At 50.8% G+C, this 19,418-nt stretch overlaps 8 protein-coding genes across 8 annotated transcripts; 6 read left to right on the top strand and 2 right to left on the bottom strand.

Annotated features, from left to right (window-relative positions):
* Positions 1–210: 210 nt before the first annotated feature.
* Positions 211–2,172, bottom strand: N7510_004620 (serine/threonine-protein kinase; the record flags this gene model as incomplete). The annotated part of the gene is made up of 1 exon (XM_056976546.1): positions 211–2,172. One exon carries the CDS (start codon positions 2,170–2,172, stop codon positions 211–213), a length of 1,962 nt encoding a protein of 653 aa, XP_056836502.1.
* An 876-nt stretch (positions 2,173–3,048) lies between these two features.
* N7510_004619 (SH3 domain-containing protein) lies at positions 3,049–5,581 on the top strand (the record flags this gene model as incomplete). Its single annotated transcript, XM_056976545.1, has 7 exons — positions 3,049–3,076; positions 3,134–3,451; positions 3,504–3,656; positions 3,708–3,781; positions 3,830–4,196; positions 4,254–4,414; positions 4,472–5,581. The coding sequence occupies 7 exons, from the start codon at positions 3,049–3,051 to the stop codon at positions 5,579–5,581; spliced, it is 2,211 nt and encodes a 736-aa protein (XP_056836501.1).
* A 738-nt stretch (positions 5,582–6,319) lies between these two features.
* N7510_004618 (uncharacterized protein) lies at positions 6,320–7,114 on the top strand (the record flags this gene model as incomplete). Its single annotated transcript, XM_056976544.1, has 2 exons — positions 6,320–6,639; positions 6,700–7,114. 2 exons carry the CDS (start codon positions 6,320–6,322, stop codon positions 7,112–7,114), a joined length of 735 nt encoding a protein of 244 aa, XP_056836500.1.
* A 911-nt stretch (positions 7,115–8,025) lies between these two features.
* On the top strand, positions 8,026–8,672 carry N7510_004617 (uncharacterized protein; the record flags this gene model as incomplete). The annotated part of the gene is made up of 2 exons (XM_056976543.1): positions 8,026–8,065; positions 8,155–8,672. 2 exons carry the CDS (start codon positions 8,026–8,028, stop codon positions 8,670–8,672), a joined length of 558 nt encoding a protein of 185 aa, XP_056836499.1.
* Positions 8,673–9,334: 662 nt separating this feature from the next.
* On the top strand, positions 9,335–10,669 carry N7510_004616 (PQ-loop repeat-containing protein; the record flags this gene model as incomplete). Its single annotated transcript, XM_056976542.1, has 1 exon — positions 9,335–10,669. One exon carries the CDS (start codon positions 9,335–9,337, stop codon positions 10,667–10,669), a length of 1,335 nt encoding a protein of 444 aa, XP_056836498.1.
* Positions 10,670–11,783: 1,114 nt separating this feature from the next.
* N7510_004615 (uncharacterized protein) lies at positions 11,784–13,031 on the top strand (the record flags this gene model as incomplete). The annotated part of the gene is made up of 1 exon (XM_056976541.1): positions 11,784–13,031. The coding sequence occupies one exon, from the start codon at positions 11,784–11,786 to the stop codon at positions 13,029–13,031; it is 1,248 nt and encodes a 415-aa protein (XP_056836497.1).
* Positions 13,032–13,147: 116 nt separating this feature from the next.
* On the bottom strand, positions 13,148–15,001 carry N7510_004614 (uncharacterized protein; the record flags this gene model as incomplete). The annotated part of the gene is made up of 6 exons (XM_056976540.1): positions 13,148–13,294; positions 13,350–13,410; positions 13,464–13,554; positions 13,607–14,692; positions 14,745–14,919; positions 14,981–15,001. 6 exons carry the CDS (start codon positions 14,999–15,001, stop codon positions 13,148–13,150), a joined length of 1,581 nt encoding a protein of 526 aa, XP_056836496.1.
* Positions 15,002–17,363: 2,362 nt separating this feature from the next.
* On the top strand, positions 17,364–19,337 carry N7510_004613 (fungal specific transcription factor domain-containing protein; the record flags this gene model as incomplete). The annotated part of the gene is made up of 5 exons (XM_056976539.1): positions 17,364–17,401; positions 17,493–17,927; positions 17,976–18,182; positions 18,236–18,519; positions 18,592–19,337. The coding sequence occupies 5 exons, from the start codon at positions 17,364–17,366 to the stop codon at positions 19,335–19,337; spliced, it is 1,710 nt and encodes a 569-aa protein (XP_056836495.1).
* Between the last annotated feature and the right edge of the window lie 81 nt (positions 19,338–19,418).

Here is a 19,418-nt window from a genome sequence, read left to right as displayed (position 1 = left end):
GAATGTTTCGCGGCAGACAAATTCGAGTATATCAAAAAACATTCGCAAAGGGTATCTTGGGTGATCAAAGAATCAGAACTAACACAGCGCTGGTTGGGTTATAAAAGCGCTGGTAACAGGGGAAAAAAACAAAGGAAATATATCATCACATCACATCAACCTCGTGGTCAGAGAGGGGGTGGAAAAGAGAGAGAGAAAGAGGAGCGTAGTTCAGAGCTTCCAAACTGAATCCGCCGGGGTCTCGGCACCTTCGGCGATTTCTCGCAGCCAAGAGCATTTGAGAACGTCACGGATAGTCCACCGTTTGTCAGCTTCCATGTGCAGACAGCCCTTGATAAGCTCGAGTGCATCGGCATGATCTGTGCGAGTGAACTCATCGCTGATTTCGCCGAGTACAGCGTCGTGGTTCCAGGTGCCGCTCAGGATGTTGGATTGAATGCGAGGCGCGAACGGGTCCTGGAAGGGCCGCGAGCCAACAATGACAGTGAAGACGATGACGCCAAAGGCCCAAATGTCGACGGAAGGATGGATCACGCCGTTGGTTGAGAGGAGTAGCTCCGGTGACGCATATTCCAGACTCCCTGCAACGCTGGTACTGGACCCGGCGGGGCCGATATGCTTGGGGGGAGGACGGTCGGCGACATCGTCGTACGGATCGGGGCAGTCACCCCCATTATCGATGGTCATCCATTCCGCCATGCCAAAATCGCAGAGCACGAGTGTTGAAGAAATTGTTCCATTCTCGTCTTCAACGGGATCGAGGAGACAGTTCTCCAGCTTGATGTCACGGTGCACGACGCGGGCGTCTTCGTGGAGATAACGGATGGCGCTAGCTAACTGGTAGGAGTACTTTTTTGCCAGTTTGGAATCAAGACCACCTCGATTTTGGCGAACCAGATCAAATAGAGTGCCGCCGATGGCGAGTTTCGTGAAACAGAAAGTGGCGTAATCTGTCTCGTATACGGCGTCGAGGGTCAGGACGTGGGGGTGATTGAGATAGCGCCAAACCCGAACCTCATGGTCGAACTCAGCCTGCACTTCGTCGTTCTCTTGCTCACTCCGGCCACTGATATTCTTTCTCACGATCTTGACTGCTAGCCGTTTCGTTGCGCCGTGCTCCTCGACCTTGAAGGCTTCTTTGACAGTACTGAACCCTCCAAAGCCGATCTGTTTCCCAAGGACATAGTCGCTTCCAATCATCTGACCTTCGTCATCTGGTTGAGATGCTGGCTCTTCACCGCGAGCCGTCCACATGGAGAGGAACGTACTGGCTGGTGATTTACCACTGGAGGCGGTCGATCGCCGTGAGCTTTGCCGTGTGGAATTTCGGAGACTGCTGCTGCGATCCACATAGGAACCTCGGGATTTGCTTCCGAAGGGCGTTACTACACTCCCGGACCATGAACTGCGGTCCTCGGGCGACGCAAAATTTTGGGTTGGCGAAGTCAGACAGAATGGCGACATCATCACGTCCCTTGCCTCTTCGGGCGGGGTGCGTACTTCATCCGTGACTGGAGAGACCGTGGAAAGCGACGTCAAAGAAGTTGGATGAACGAGTTCGGCGCCCACGACTGACTCATCTTTTGGTATGAGACGTGCTTGGGAGTTTCCCGTCGGAAAACCTTGATTCTGCTGGGACCGTTTGGGGCTCGATCTCCAAGCCTCAACTTGCTGCTCGGGAACGGAGTCGTCATCCGGCGAAAGAGCGTTTCGAAGACTGGATCCTCGGGGCTGGAATTTTTGGGAGTTGCGATTCGCTGTATCTTCTTTGGCCAGAGGTTCCTCTAGGGCTCGCTGGGGGCCGATATCCAGGGAAACCTTGGGGTTGAAAGTGATGGAGGGGCGATGAGTTTGAATGTAGCTGTCGAGAGGTGATCCTTGCACATCATCCGGCTTGTGTGGGAAATCGTCGTCATCGGAAAGACGCTCGTCAGGGCGGGGGACCGAGATGGGCGAGGTTGCTGAGTGTAGACGGTTTAACACACTGCGGGCTTCATCAGTATCGCGGCGATGCGCGCTGCAGTCATGAGAAATGTTGGTACGGTCGCCTTCGATACCATCACCACCCGCGGTCACTCTCCTCCCTGCTTCGCCATCCTGCCACTCTGCCCGTTGATGAAACGACGTCTCAAGCCTCAAGCCTGCCAATCCGTTCCTCTCTGCGTGTGCCATGCCCTCCACGCACGGGGTGAAATTGTGACTGTAGTTGTGAGCCCGGAGCAGGCTTGCAGAAGGGTTCTGGGAACCCTCTGCCTCCTTCTATTTTGTTTGGCTTCGGTGGTCTCCGATGATGATTGATTTTTTTGGGGGGTGGAGGCTGGATATATAAAAGCGGGGTTGATGAGAGGAGAAGAATGACGGGCACGACTGCTCGGGCAGGTGTTGCGTCGTGCAAAGTATATTGTTGAGGGAAGTTGACTGGGGTGAAGAGGGTGAAGCAGGGATGAATCTCCAAAAAAGGGCGAGGAAGAAATGGCAGAGGAATGATGTACAGCGCCATCGGGCAATTGCGGGAGTTGGCCCTGCTGAGTCAGCTGGCCCTAAACCCTGGCCCGTTTGCGGCAGTCGCGCCTTGTCAGGGGCCCCAATGTGAAGGAGAGTGCCTTAACCGCGCGCTTGTTTGGGCCTCCTTTCTGTCTTTCTCCCCTGTGCCCGGTTCGGGGATCGCTGTGCCCTCCTTTTTTCCCTTCTCGACCACAATTCTTCATGTCGCTCTGGCAGTCTCAATTACTTTCGTGCTGTGACTGACGTGCAGACCAGCTTCCTTTTTCTTTTCTTTTCTCTCCCTCCCTTTCCCCCTATCTTTCTTTTCTGGGGGCTGCCCCGTCGAGTCCCGTCCCCCCGACTCCTGGGCCTTGCGATTGTTTCGATCTTGCGATTGTTTCGACCTAGGCGACCTTCTTGGTGCAAGGGAGGCTGGAGCTACTTCTTTACCCGGCGCGACCTGTTCAACGTCGATGTTTCCGATTCAACAGTCGCTCCCTGCGCCCAAATCTCGTGTCACTTGGCTCTTCCCCACCGATACCACATTCATTTTGAAGCGGCAACATGAGCCGACCTCAGATGATTCGAGCCGGTAGGCCTTCCCAGTCGCCTTGCGCCAGACCCAAATACTGATCGCCTACTCATCTAGATACCCTGGATCTGCAGGACCATGATGCACCTTCGGCCAAAGACCATTCCAAGCAGCCCGAACAACCAGCTCCCCTCGGCGCCGGCCGGCCTGCCCCCCACCAAGAGCTGTCCCTTCGCAATGCGGAACATGACTCAAAATCGGAGCTCAGGAGCGCGAACGGAGTGGACATATATGGCGAGCCAGAGGATATGGAAGACGAGATGAATGGCACGCAGTACGACCAAGAAGATGGTGATTTGGCGGACGGCGAAAGCGATGACCTGCTCGACGACGACTTGATGGACAAGATTTCCAGCTCACCATCTATCGACGACGGTACGTGTGGGCAGTTTGGGGTTGGAGGACTCCGCGCTAATGGAATGTTCAGAGGATATTGACTTCGAGTTCGTTTATGCGCTTCACAACTTTGTTGCAACAGTCGACGGCCAGGCAAATGCTGCAAAGGGAGACACCATGGTCCTTCTCGACGACAGCAATAGCTATTGGTGGCTTGTTCGTGTTGTGAAGGATGGTAGCATCGGTAAGTTTGATGGTTGCGGTCGCCTCGTTCATGCCACTGACCACAAGCCAGGGTATCTACCAGCGGAGCACATCGAAACACCGACCGAAAGGTTGGCCAGACTTAACAAACACCGCAATGTCGACGTATGTACCGCCCTGCTACCTGCGAGGATCACCTCTAACCCGATACAGCTGTCTGCAACCATGCTGGGCGACAATTCAGAAAAGTCCAAGAACCCCTTGAAGAAGGCCATGCGCAGGAGGAACGCGAAGACCGTCAACTTCGCAGCACCGACCTACATCGAAGCTTCGGACGTCGAGTTTTCGTCTGACGATGATTCTGAGCATGGTGATTTCTTTGATGATGAAACCCTGGACGGAGAAGAAGATGACGCACAAGAGCAGGAAGACATTGTTGTCGAGCCTCTTCGGCCTAAAGGGCATAAAGAAAAACCCACGGAACAGACTGAAGTCAACGGCACACAGGAGAAACATGAGCCTGAGATCCGCTCAAGCTCAGAGCCACGTCGGTCAAGCGAGGAGTTCTTTGATTCAGATGGTAAGATGGGACACCATTTCATCTCTACATGGCGCTTTGAGTTCTAAATTTTTGCAGAGCCAACCGTCAGCCGGTCCAGAAATGGCACTGTACGGAACACCGATTCTTTTTTCAAGGACGACACCGCAGAGCCAAAGAAGATTTCCCTCACACCGAATTTATTGCGCGACGTGCGCGACGAATCCAACAGTATGGGGCTGTCTAATGATTGGAAAGAGGTACTGTATTCTTGCCTGTTGTCTATTGTTAGAGTGTATGCTAACAGTCCCATGAAGGGCCGTGGAAGCTCAGAGTCAACCGAACGAACATCAGTCTCAGGAGACAAGATCAAAGATGACAAGAAGCGCAAAGAAAAGAAGCCAGGGATGCTCAGCGGACTGTTCAAGCGGAAGGACAAGAAGAGCAAATCATCGATGGATGATGACTTTGACGAGCCTCTGCAATCCCCAGCGGAATCTTCATTCCGAGCTTCACCCGTATCAAAGACATCCATGGAGTCAATCTCTTCAGAGACACGGTCTTCTTCCAAGCAAGGTGTACAAAGAGAGAGCAGCAAGAAGCTACAAAAGCAACCTCCGGCCGGAGTTTCTCCCACCAAGGCGGATGCGCCACGGGACCCTTCAATGGAAACGGCCAGAGACGCGACTCGGAGCACCAACGATCAATCAGTTCGACAAGTTACCTCACCCAACGACGGAGAGACTCGCAGAACCATGGTATCCCCTGCCAGCCAGTCGAGTCCATTCAAGGAAGAATTTGTTACTCCAACGGAGTCTTTCCATCCCTTGTCATCTCCTATCGAGCGACCATCCAGCGAAGCCCAAGTGAGACCGTACTTTGCGCTTGATGGAACAATCTTGCAGACCAGCGGGACGTCTCCACCACAAAAATCCGTGCCCAAGCTTGTCACCGAGCCGGTCAGCGACCGACCCGAGTCCCCTGTCGTTGTCTCTCCTGTGGAAACGGAAATTCTTATCGGCGGCCCAGGACCGACGATGGAGGCATCGTCGCAGCGGACACACTCTATTTCCCCAATCTCTGAACCGTCATCTCCTGAAGTCGAGAAGAACTACCTGAAGGGTACCGAGCCTGCCCCTGGTTCATTCGATACTTTGTCTGTGGACACACCGACCTGGAGTGATGCTAGTCTACGATCATACCTTGACGAAGAGAACGATATTCGCGACCTGTTTATTATTGTCCATGACAAATCGAACATCCCCCCCGCTGGCCCAGATCACCCGATCACCGGCCGTTTGTTCAAGGATGAAAGCAAACGACTCAAAGAGATGAGCACCCAATTGGACGACATGCTCGTCAACTGGATGTCCCAGCGCAACCGAAATTCCACACCGATGCGGCCCTTGCAAAGTCCACCGGTATAATGGTGTAGCCTTTCCCTTCGATGTGTCTTTTTTACGTCAGTGGATATACTTATCCCGGCCGCCAATTCGCCCTGTGATAATGGGACAGGGAGTTTTGATCTGAATGTGCTGGGCGCATTAATTTGGCGGGTCCCCTTTATTACGTCTTGTCTTTTTAAAGCCTTCATTTTTCTTTTCCTTTGTCCGGGAGCGGCTTGATCTGAATTGGCCCACAGCCAGCGGCCCTACATTGGGCTTGTCGTCCGTCGTCCGTCGTCGCCGCCGTCTTTTTATTTTTTATTTTTATTTGGTTTTTGCCGGAATACCCCGAGTCATCCGTGTTTATGCTCTATTCTTCTTTGATAGCAAAGGAACCTTGCTCGTCACCCTCGAATGAGATGACGTACTACCATGTCGGATTGCCAAGTGTAAGCTGTAGAGCCAAACCGGCACGGAGGATCCTGCGCCAAACGCACCGGTTCGCCGTCAGGCCCCCCTACACCCTTCTTTTATTTTCTGGCTCAGTATGATTGGAGAACTCATGCATGAAGTTCCCTTCCTGCACTGTCATCCCGAGGGTCGTGCGGCAGGGTCACCCGCATTATGATGTTTGCCTGCTGAAAAGGTCATCCGGACTGCGCGAACCCCGGCTAGTATAAGACCCATCTCGGGCCGGGAGGATCCCTACCGTGAATTATTTTATATGTCTTTTTTGCATCTGCGGTATTTCGCAAGTCTCCTGTCGCAGCAGCAATAGCCATGGCCGACCCATACAACCCATACACGTCTTACCCGACGCCGACTCCAGGCGGGGTCAGCTACTATCCGCCTGAGCAACACGCGAATGCGGTCTACCCGCACCAGCAGCCCTATGACTACTCGGACGGTCTTCGGCAGGACCCAAATCATATCTACGCTTCCCAGCCAGCTCCATACCATCTAGCGCCCGAGCCCTATCATGGCGTGCCGGCTGAGAGAAGCTACACGCCTGGCGGACAACCCGACCATCTTGGACCGGTTGACACGGGTCACTATCAGCATACGCAAGGTGGTAAAGTCCCTGAGAATCTGAGCTACTAGTATGTGATTATTATTGTTATTACCTGTGTGTTTGTTAACCTAGCTCACCGATCATAAAGTGGCCACCCTGGCGATCCTCCGCGACATACTACTCCGTCGCCCAATCCTCACTCTAACCCGCCTGCTGTATACCTTTCAGACGCCCAGGCTCCTCACCACTCACAGAGCGAAAAGCCGCACCGGTCCAGCTCAAGAGATGACCAGGAGGGCGACGACCGCGGGCTGGGTAGTTCCCTGGCCGGGGGTGCCGCAGGGTATTTTTTAGGACATAAGAAAGATCATGGCCTCCTCGGCGCGCTTGGTGGTGCGATCCTGGGCAATTATGTTGAGAGCAAGGCAAAGGAACACAAGCGGCACTCTTCTCAGGAACGTAGACATCATCACGGGCATGATCATCATCACCAGCATCACCACCACCACGAACACCGCAGCCACTCGCGACATCGTGGGATCGACAGTTCGGGAGAAGACTAGCGGGGCGCGTGAAAGAGGTTGTTTCAAGTGATTGGCGTTCGTATATGACACCAGGGTTCTGTCTTTAGTACGGTATGCTTGCCGTTTCAGATATACATAGCCTCATTCAATCATGACACAGTGTTGGGCACTGGATATCTGCATCTCAGCCCTGGCACGAAGCTGATCGAAAAATACGATCTCTGGGACAGGGACAACCATGAAGATCCTGGCCAATTTGGGTCACCTCGTATACAGATGCCTCTTGAAAAACGGGCGCCTCGTATACTTGGACGCCAAGACGGGTGAATTCATTCAGGGTCCAAGGCACGCTCGCTCATGCTCACATTGTGGAAGCTAAGCTTCTCTTGGCTGGCTTGGTTTTTATCTTGATTTGATCTAGCTTTTGTTGGCTACTCACTGTGTTTGCCAGTTTTTCCAAGTGGGAAATAGGCAGGGCAATTTGAGTATCCTTAGAGTTGTTTAGTGTTTTGTCTCGCTTCTCTGTAAACTCTAAAGCGCCTCAATTCGCTACAAAATTCTACAAAGCTAGATTTCGTACGGGTCCAACACGCACGCCTCTAATTTCCTCCTGAATACGAAGCTGAATGAGCCGCAACCTCTATTTGCTGGAACCACGGACCCGCTGCGCTCACTTGGGCGGCTTTGGTTGGACGGCGATCGGCGGCGTCGAGCATCCCGATACTTTCGTGGAATAATCGGTTCATTTGCCTCGCTTGGGGTAGTTTGATTAGCTGCTGTTGGCTCAATTATTATGCTGGTGATCAGATTCGGGCGGACCTGACTCAATCCGCCGATTTAAAAGGGACCAAGGGCCCTGGCCTGGCGCCATACTTGGGATTTCACCAACTCTCCTGTCATCTAGGACCCTGTCAATCCTAACACCTTCATATCCCTTTTCTCTTACCAAGATGCATCCCAAGGCTCTTCCGCTCCTCCTCTTGTCTGTCGGTGCCGTGGCACAGATTGATGAGTCGTGGTACTCTAGCGAAATGGCCCACCTGAACAGCATGTACAGCTCCACATCCCAACCCTATGAGATCTCAATCTAAATCTCAACAGCGAATCATCCGCTCTGGCCAACCTGAACTCTCTCACGTTCAACGACTTTACTAACAGTTATACCCCCTCCGAGCCGACCCAAAATCCCAATCACGAAGGCGGAGGCTCCAACAACGGCGGCCAGACCAACAACTCTCCTAGCACGGCCACCCAGGCCCCCAATATGCCCACGGGCGGCCTGCCCAAGGTCCCAGCCTCCATCGAGACCGTCCTGGAGACTGCCGTGCCAGCATCATTCTACCAGGTGTTGGAGAACCCGACCTCTCGCTCTTCCATGTTCAGCGAATGGCACGATGGCAACTTCCCTACCTGGTACCAAGATCTGCCCACTAGTGTCAAGAGCTGGCTGGATAAGTATGCCGCATCTGCTACTGCCGGCGCTGCCGGTGACAGTGGTGGCAACGGAAACAATGGTGCTGCGTCCTTCTCGGCGGGCGTGAGTGTTGCTTTCATTGCGGGCGCGGCATCTATCCTGTCACTTGCTCTCATGCTCTGATAAGCCATCTTTTTTGGTCCGACGGGTTATTTATCAGCGCGAAAACCTTGGTTTCTGTATTGAGTTTACTTATATAATCCCATCATGCGATTCTTTCTTCTTGAATTGAAAATATCATGACCCAAGGGTTCTCCAATGGGAATGATGCTTCACACGGGACATTTCAGGGCTATGTACATCACGTGACCAGACACCGCGTGCTACTTCCCCCGTATTTCTGTCCCTTCTGAACAGACTATGTCGCCTTGCTGTAGTTTAGAGAAGTCAACCCGCCCCGTCCTAGCTGGCCAACCCAGAGATGGGCCTATCGTTCCCTTTCCTTCAACCCCAATCGTGATCCTTCTCCGGCCCGGATGAGTCATGTGGTCACACTGCCCGCGATAAACAATCTCTCCGATAAGGCTAAGATCTCGCGTGACTATGCGAGGGTGACTTGTTCCTTCACAATCCTTTCCTTCCTTCTCTTTCTTCCTCCTACACACACCAAACACACACGCGCTCTCTCTGTCTCGCCATATTCGGTCCTTTCCTTTGCGGCGTTGTCTTGTTTATTAGACCTAGACGCTCCGTCCTCTCCCTCGGGTTATCGTCAACACCCTTATCGCCTCCGCATGCCTGACCGGTCTTCCCCGCGGTTCCGTTCTTGAGAGACTAGATAGATCATGCCTCCTTTATGGCTACACCAGATCTTCTCAGGCTCTCTACCGCAGCACTGTGAACCGGCCTCGCCCTTTCTGACTGCCGTCTCCTCGCATCTCCACATCTGCATCCCCACCCCTCTGGCCCTTATCTCGTCCATCCTCGGCACCCTTAGTATTGTCTCATGGCTCTTTGCACAGCTGCCGCAGATATATAAGAACTATCAGATTCAGTCGACGTCGGGTTTGTCGATATTTTTCCTCGTGATCTGGTGTCTGGGTGACACCAGCAACCTCGTGGGGGCGCTTTTCACCCGACAGGCAGGGTGGCAGGTGGTGATCGCCAGCTACTATGTCCTGGTGGATATCACTCTGGTGATCCAGTTCTTCTGGTACACGCATTATAAACGCTCCCGACATGACGGATATGACGAAATCCCACCTTCGCACGATGCCGATACCGCGGGCATCCTGCAGGGCAGGTCGCTTTCGGACGACGACGACACTCACCAACGACCGGGACCGGTCGACACGTCCATGAACAAATCTGAACCCAAAGACATGGGTGTACAAACAGGCTCAACCCTAAACTCGACCACCGGCCCAACACCATCATACTCCAACGAGAAACAGAGCACCTCTCGACGAACCGTCCGAACGGGCAGCAGCGCGCCCAGCCCGCCATTCGCACTCCCACGCACCATGCTCGTGGCTTCGCTTTTCTGTGCCGTCCTAGCCAACGCAAGTCCCACACCAGCCACAGGACGCCCGCCTCACCCGCCCATCTCCCACGTTTCGCGCGAGACCATCATCGAGATCGTCGGGCGCGTCTTCTCGTGGATGTCGACGCTGCTCTATCTCGGCTCACGCCCACCACAGCTGTACAAGAACTACTGCCGCAAGAGCACAGAGGGCCTGTCCCCGCTGCTGTTCATGGCCGCCTTCGGTGGAAATCTCTTCTACTCGTCTTCCCTCCTGACCAACCCGAACGCCTGGTCTAATCTCCCTCCATACGGCGGCGGAGGCTGGGCCGATGCCCATGGAAACGACCGTGTGGAGTGGGTTGGGCGCGCGATCCCGTTTTTCCTGGGTGCGTTTGGTGTCCTGGGGCTGGATGGATACATGGGCGTGCAATTCCTCATGTACGGGCCACGAGGCGTTGATGAAGACGCGAGTTTCGTCGGTGCGGATGACGAGGACCCGAAACGGGGCCGTAGCCAATGGAGACGTGTTCGGGGCTGGATGCGCGGATGGATTCCCTCGACGTCTCCGCCGCGCGGGGAGTTGGGCGTGTCCAATCGCCCGCAGGAGGGACAGGCCTTGCTCAATTCAGAGCGTGAGAGATATGGTACTGTGTAGTCGTGCCTTTTCCCTTTGCCTTTTCATCTCCCCTTTCTCCGCTTCTGGTTCTTGTTGAATCAAGGAAGCATACCATATGATACATTATGATTATGACTACATTATGTTGGTCCCAGGTCCCACCATTTTGATGCTTATTCTGGTTTCCTGGTTTTTGTTTTGGCTTGCCTGTTTTCTTTTCGGTTCTTCTCATCAGGGGGTAAATAGCCTCTCTGCGCGGCGTTTTAACCATTTGGCTCTGGATCAGGGGGGATACATAGATGCAGGTTTGCCATTGGTCGGTCTTTTTATAATGCGTGTGTTTTGGATTATGTACATACCAGAATCCATGCGGCATTCGTTCACTGATGAAACACTTTTTCCTTCCCTTTGACTTGGCCAGACAAGTTGTTGCTGGGATTTATTTTCCAGAAACTAAGTCGTAAAAGTGTAGAGGGGAAACCGAGCTCGAAAACTACTGTACAGGAGAGACTTATAATGTCCAGATCAAAAGCATATATTGACACATCACCGGCCCCCAGACTGATTTGTAGCTCTACCCTTGATGATTATTATAGAAGCCACTAAATTTAGAGTTTCCAGGAGGGACAATACCAATCGAGCTGAAAATCGATCTGGCCCCCACACGCTCTGGCGGTCGTGTGCCACATTCAGCCTTCCTGGATGTATGACATCGTGATTTCTTTCATATTCCTCTCGGCATCGACAGATTCCCCCGTTTTCTCTCTTACCAGACACGTATGAATAAATTATATCTAGAATGACGCAAAAGCCGAAAGGGAAGAAGGCGTTTGCCCGACGATCGAGGAACGGGTGTCTGACATGCCGGTACGGGAGTCCCTTCCAAACCCACCCCCCACCCATCTTCATCATCATCAAATCCTAACGTATCCCAAGAACCCGGCACCTCAAGTGCGATGAGACGCCCGGCACGTGTAAAAACTGCGTCTCTGCAGGCTGGAAATGCAGCGGATACGAGTTGACGCGCCTGACGCATTCAGGCAACAAGAGTACTCCATCCCTGGCCCTGCAGAGCTTACACAGAGCTCTCCCAGGTGAAAGCTCTGATGAACGAAGAGGATTTGCGTTTTTCCAGAGAACAACAGTGCGAAACATGACCAGCCTCTTTGACTCGCGCCTGTGGACAGATCTCATCCTGCCTATGAGCCATAGCGAGCGCGCGGTCAATCACGCCGTCGTGGCCTTGAGTACCCTGCACGAAGATATGGAAGGACGCGATCATCAACTCGTGCGCGAGGATCTGTCGAATAGACGGCAGCGATTTGCACTGGAACAGTATACGCGCTCGCTAGCCATGCTGAATCAGCGCCGGCATTCTCAGGACCCCATGTTCAGGGAAGTGCTTTTAGCCTGCTGTCTATTGTTTATCGTGTTTGAGCTACTCCGTGGAAACTATGACCCTGCTCTTATGCATCTTCAGCAAGGGCGGTCGATCGTCGATGAGCAAACCCTCTCTCCTGAGATGCGGCGTTCTCTGGAGAGCACTCTATTGAAAACAATATCCCGATTAAGGCTCCAGTCGATCTTCTTTGGCGGAACTACATCTACCGCGCCGAGCTTCACAGCTGATGATGATAACGGAACGAGCATTTTCGAGTCTCTTCTAGAGGCACGCGCAGCGTTTGATGACTTGGAAAGTCGTGTAATCTCCTTTTTAAAAGAATCTTTTATCATTCCCGTTGCAGAGCGTCTCGCAAGTCGACACCCACACCTAGGAGAAAAGCAAAAAGAGCTCCATAACCAACTGCACGAATACCTGAAGCGTCTAAGGCGGTCTGAGGCTCAGGTCCTCGCAGGAAACGAGCCCAGAGTACAGAGAGGGATAACCTTGCTTCATCTACACCACAAGACATTCACAATATGCGTCGATACCATTCTCTGTGGAGAATATGAGACAATCTTCGGGACATATACCCAAGAATTTCAAACAATGCTCGCAATGTGCGAGCGAATATCCCTCACTTTCAGGGAAGAAAGCAGGGCAAAGGACTTCTCACGTCCGACTCTGTTGCTAGATACGGGTATTGTACTTCCGCTATTCCTCATTGTCTGGCGATGTCGCCACCTGCCCACACGACGACACGCGATGCATCTCTTGGAGGAGTGGCCGCATAAAGAAGGATTGTGGGATTCTCGGCTGCTTTGGCTGTATGGGAAGAAATTGATGGAAGTGGAGGTAGATCTTGCGTCTTCGCACGAAGAGGGACAAAATAAAATCGAGAAATCTTATTTTCGGTTGGCGGAGGACCAGAAGCATGCGGTATTGTTTTATCGGACTAAAGGGTCTGAACCGGCGGCTTTGGACGAACAGAAGGTTGTGTCATTAGATGGGAGTGAATAGAGATAGGGTTGTTGTTCATGTTTTCTAAAGACGGAAAAAACTGGACGCCAGAGTCCTGGCCTGAAAAACGAACTTATTTGGATAAAAAGTTGAAACCAGTACAAATATCTACGTTATTAATTGACTAAGCTAAAAACTGTCTGGCCTTGGAATGGCAGAACGTCCTCCTGACATGTGGTATTGGTGGCAGGAAGCTCTCCCTTGATAAAATAAGATTGGATATTTTCAAGCAGGCACTCTGAGGCACTAGCGAGGGCAGTATGCTAAAACACAAGTTAGAAACTATCTTCCCAGAAAAGAAGAGATCCAAGTACTTACCCCCGTTGAGTTTTGGGTCAGCACCACAGAACCAGGGAATGCGGATGACATCAAGTATGCGCTATAGTAACAGTCAGTAAACGAAAGAAGAACATGAAGAAGTGAGAGACTTACCCTTGCTTTGGAGCCACAGGATCAAGTTCGGCAGTGACAAAAAGGATTGGAAATGAGATCTTCCTTTTCTCAAGAATGGATTCTTGACCGGCTGGAGTTAGTCTATTTGGTATATTAAAATAATAATTCAAGGAAATTCTCACCATGAAGTCTTCCACTCTTTGGTGGGCTAACGTGGAACGATCTGCACGAAACCCCATTGGCATTGTTAGGCCAGACCTCGCCAAAGAAGCTACTTTGGAACGTCAAGAGGTTGTAGTAGTCCCTGAACTGACTGATATCCTGGAAGCGGTGTCCAGAGTATCCATCCACACATTTGATGAGAGTATTAACATCCTCTGTTGTGCTCACGGACCCGTTATTGCAAGCATTCGCCGGCAGAGACCCGCTAGTGATTGCACTCATATAGGCCGAGACATTCCCTGTTTCTAGCTCTGTCAGAACATCCGCTAGCTGCGGAAACTGGACGTGAGGAGTGTACGTGGCCATAAGCGCAAATTCCTTCAGCCCAGAGTAAGTAGCCATGAGGGGAATGTTGCACGCCTCAGAAGTAGGAACCGGAATAGGGTGGTACTTGAGCTCTGCCAGGATATTGTTCATTCGGTTGTGGATGTTCTTCACGGATGGGCCCCAGAATGAGCAGTTCTTTGGACCGCCCAGATGGCAGGTCTTGAAGAAGGAATCGAGGACAGCATCTGTGTCGTATAAATTACTCTTCCAACCCAGAGCATAATAATCTGCCGCATCGATTACGCCGTCGAGGACCATTCTCTCCACATGGTCGGGGTACAAATGGGCGAATGTCGCTCCGAGGGCGGTGCCATAGCTGACCCCATAGTAGAAGAGCTTGGCTTCGTGCTTTGGCTTGTTGGATGCCACCTGCTCTGCAGTGATGTAAGTGAATATGTCGTGGGCCACAGCTGGGGTACTGATAAAGGCAGCGGAGCCATTGGAACCTCCGACTGTTTCGGTGCACGCTTTGCCGAATATCTCTGCAGTATAATATTGGGTGTCCAGCGAGGTCGAGGACGCATTAGATGTCTCTGGATAAAACAATTTTTCGAATTGGGCGCGCTTGGCGACATCATTGGGCCAGCAGTCCACGACTGGTCCGCTCTCGCCCACACCACGAGGATCAAATCCGACAATGTTGTACTGGGAAAGGAGTACTTGGGATAGCCCTGGCCCGTATGCAGCAATAGCTTGGACTCCTGAGCCTCCAGGACCCCCTGATTATTGAGAGTTAGTGTTTGTTAAATTTGTCGCGAGATTGTTGATTACCTGGATTAATGACAACATTTGGTGTATCTTCAGTGGCATTTGGTGCTGCATATTTCATCCAGGCTATGGCGGTCTGTCCCTGTGAAGGATCTCCATAATCGAGAGGGACTTGAAGTTTTGCGCAGGTGAAGTTAGTAAAGCACGGGGTCCATTCGATGCTGGTGGAGGGGTTGATCTTTTGAAGTTAGTAACTTAGCCGTAATGTATTCCGATGTTTGTTCAAGGAGGTAACTAACCGACGCCCAACTATGAACCATACGATTAGTACTTTGAGACGTGGGACTGCATGAACCGCCAGTTATAGATGCAAGAGCGAGGACTGCAAAAAGCCAACGCTTGTGATCTTCGGAGAGCATCGTAGAGAATAAACAATCAATGAAGTAAAAAGATCTATATGTTCCGCGTTGACAACTGGGAGGAAAACGAGCAGCTTTATAGTGATGCCTCTCCGTGAACTACATCCTAAAGACGTGAGGACCTTGCATAGGCATCAAAGAGACATCCTATGGCTTAGTTCATGCGCGGGACGCCTAACAATCCACTTGTCCACTCACAAGCCAAATTGGTAGACTTCAACACTTATTGGCGACTTATGATTGGCTCACCCGACTAATCCCCAACTTTCATAGATGTAGTGGGGTCCAAAATCTTAACTGTCCCCAAGTCGCGAACATCTGAGGAGTCTTTCAAGATACAGCGATATTCGAAATCACATATACCAAGATACTCTCAAGGATTAATCCCCGAATCCTAACTTGAAACGCGTTAATCTAAACACGGTATGGTCGTAGACCCTCCTCTTCTCAGAAAAGACATTGTATTTTACGTGGCGTTTGTGATATCTTGAATGATGTATCTTATACGAAAGTGCTACACACTGCTGCCTGCTTTGCTCCTCCTTGGCTACTGTCCACCTCCCATTCTCGTAACTACTTTACAATACTAGACTCGGCCCTTTACAGTCACACGTGATTTGCCTTGCTAAGGCCTCTCCGTTTTGGTACCCTTGGCGATCCCTTCGCGGCTCTTTGAGCAGGCCAATCCCATAGCCTAATGTTCTTTCCCCTAAAGCGAACCAGTCTTCGAATTTGATTTAACTGGATGATGCCACGTTTCTGTGTATAGCATTATGGTGCGGTGACAAACCACCGATGCGTCAGGTTCACTAAGGGCCCCGCAGTCCATTCTTCACTCCGACAAGACGTAGACCTCAAAACATCATCTCCTCTTCTCGATAAACTCACGCCGGATTGGATTTGACTCTGCAGGGCACTGATATGGATGGATCCCTTTATGATTCTCCCCTGGTTTATCATACAGGATATCCTCTGCTTGCTCCCAGACCTTCCCGCTCTGCACCGATTATCCCAAGCCACTCCTGCTGTGTCCGACTATCTCCAGAACCATAAGGCATTCTCCCTGGTTATAGGACGGCTCACGGCCCATACAACCCGAAATCAAGGACTCAATTCTAAGGTCCAATTCTATCTTCGGACGTTAACGTTTATTTGGTGGCGAGATTACGCGCCCGATGATTCTAATAATCCGCTGCCCGTCTCGTTCGAGGAAATCGCACATTTCATCGGAAAGTCTTCACCAGAAGGTCGAGCCTTATCGCTTCATAGGTTTGGGGATCTTCATTTTCCGGGAATGAAAAGCTGAGTGAGATATTCACGCTAGTTTCCGTCTTCGCTCCAGGGGTCGAAACTGACAGATATTCAACACTATACCAGATACCCTTAAGAGCAATTGGAACCATCCAAATATTAACGCACGACGGATTCTTCGCCCCAAAACCCTGAAGGTGCACTATCTAATGTAGTAGGATAAATATTCCCAAGTCTCAGACAACGCCACGATATCTGAATGACCACCTGGCCCCTATCTGAATTATTTCTTAAACGGAAATTGCTTTCTTTACGTTCTCAGCCCAACACTGAATATCATCTACGAACCGTCGAGCAATTGCCATCTTTAGTCCCTTGGGACTCGGGAGAATTCTCGGCATAATACTCAAAGAAACTTGGGCGAAATTGCCCCCAACACAACGGGAATCTATTTGGGATGAGGTTGTGTATGTGTGCAATGGACTTGCTCCCATAATCTCAAGAAAATTTGAAAACATGTAACCCTAAATAGAACTTAATGGCTACACTCAGCTGGAATTGGCTAATCGTTACTATCGGTCCCCCTCTTCGCCAATAATATTATTTGTAGTGCTGTGATCACTAAGCGTCTTTGGCCCCCAAAGCGTTGGATCAGACGCTGGATTTCGCCCCTCGAAACCTCCGACTCACTTGTCCGAATCCTTGTCCGTGTCCGTGTCCGTGCCCAGTCCCTTAGGTCTACATAAAGTTGTCCGTGTCCTTGTCCGATCAAGGGCTCTCCATTATATGGACGTCTTTGAGAATGGCTCACACTACTCATACGGTTCCCAGTGTGTCTACCACGCCTGGCCCGGATCGGGTCAAGACATGTCAGACTTGTGCTCGAGCAAAGATCCGATGCTTCCGAACATCGGGCTCTCCTAATTGTGATCGGTCTGCCAGCACTCCAGGATATCTTGTCCTAGTTTACAAACTGACAAAAGCTTTCTAGCTGTCTTCGACTTGACAAAGAATGCTATTTCCGACCAGCTCGGTCGCGCTACAATCCGAGTAAAAAAGATACGTAAGTCGGCAGAATTTCTCACTTTAAAAACGGCGTTTGAGACCGTAATTCGGGCTAATAAAGTCTTGTATGATATAGGCGGCTTAATGCCCTTGAAGAGAAAGTCAATCGGCTTTTACAAGGCAGCAATAACACCCCCGAGCCGTCGCAAGGCCCACACCACCATGTCACAACAGCAAGTCCGGAAAACATCGATGACAAGATGGCACTGGATGTCATTGGAGAAGGAATCATCAGTCTTGATAGTTCTAGAGAACTCCTGGATGTATTTTGCCAAACGCTAATGCCTCAGTTTCCGTTTGTTATGCTGCCGTCACAAACAGCAGTTGAGCAGCTCAGAGAAGAGAAGCCTTTCTTACTCCTATCTATCCTTATGGTGTCTTTATACTATGATCGGCCTTTGCAGCGGGCTCTGGAAGAAAGGTTTCATGCTTTCATTGTGACCCAAACAATGCTCAAAGATTCGATTCCTTCACTGGAGGTTCTACAGGGGTTACTGGTTTTTATGGCATGGTAGGCAGACTCTAGAGTGACGGCATCATTTCTGATTTGTTTTTCCAGGTCTCAGCACCAGCTTCGCCCTCTGCAGAACTCGAGTTATCACCACCTCATGCTTAGCATCGTCGTTGATCGGCGATTAGATCGGCCAGTCATGTTGCGAGCGCTTCCACGGTCATTTAGTGTTGGCAGGAAAGATCAAAAGGACAAAACGTCTGAGCTCCATGATGAATATAGGGCTCTCATCGGATGCTTTGTCATCTCATCATGGTTAGTGAACTGAATAACAATGTGACAGCCTGCTTGCTGACTGTATTCCATAGCATTTCAATTACGGTCGAGAAGACATGCATGCTACCTTGGTCTTCATTCATTGAGAAGTCGGCTCTTGAATTAGCCCAAGCGTCGAGATATCCCAGTGACAAGTATCTTATTCATCTCGTTCAATTGCAACATATATTTGAGCGAGCTGACACAGCCATGTTGATTAATGCCCAAGAGATGGACTTGAGAATCAGGGTATCAAAGATTGAAGGCCATTTTCAGCAATTTCGCAAGGAGATGGAGAGTTACCGGGACCTGCTGCCATTTCCAATGCAAGAAAGCAGTGAGTACGACCCCTTTTTTAAGCGTTGACCTACTCCAACTCTCATAAAACTGGTGATTAACGCTCTAATAGCTCTGATTTGGTTGCTTTTCCAAACATTGACTCTGTATCTTTGTCAAGCCATTCTATTTGACAAACATGTCTCGCTTGATGAATCTGATGATTTCGGGCAGAAAAAAAAGGGTTCTTTCTTCTTACAGTCCCCATTCCAAATTGACACTCTACGCGTTGGTCTCACTACAGCCAAAAGCTACTTTGATTATTATCTGAGCTCACCCACCGGTCACCTTCGAATGATTAGCTACATTGAATGGCTAGAAAACGCATTTGTTATGGTTATGTCATGCAAGCTGTGTATTGTTGCGATGGACAAGAACTTGCGGCAGGACACCCGGATCCGATCATTGCGCAAAGCGCTCAATATGCGAGAGGTGCTAATGGGGTATGTCACACGGTTGACAGCTCTTCAAGATGCTCGAATGAATGCGCCTGGTGCAGATATATCTGATTTCTACGTGCGATGGATACAGCGCATTCATAACTGGTTTGTGAAACATCACGCTCCTGCACGCGCGCAAGCGTCAGCAGACGCAGATCAAATGCTTGATTCAATCGCGAATTCCAATGCCAGGCATCCGGGATCATCGTCAATGAGCACCTCCGAGTCCTTGATTGCTCCTCTTCCTGACGTGATTCTAAATTATGGACAAGAAGGCTCACAAGACTATAGCCCTGAGTCATGGCCGGATTTTCTGCAGGATGTTTCCGTGGATGAGATGCTGAATGGGTTGATTGAGATAGCAGGCATATCATTTTAGCCTTCTACCATATTGAACATCAATTGATAGATCTATAATTTTTGCTATCCACAAAGTTTTGTATTTTGTAATGCGTTATAA

The sequence above is a fragment of the Penicillium lagena genome, assembly GCF_028827675.1.
Source record: "Penicillium lagena strain IBT 129212 chromosome Unknown utg000002l_segment0_segment0, whole genome shotgun sequence".
Classification (NCBI taxonomy): Eukaryota; Fungi; Ascomycota; class Eurotiomycetes; order Eurotiales; family Aspergillaceae; genus Penicillium; species Penicillium lagena.
Note: the sequence above shows the minus strand (reverse complement) of the source record. Positions and strands in the feature narration are given on the sequence as shown.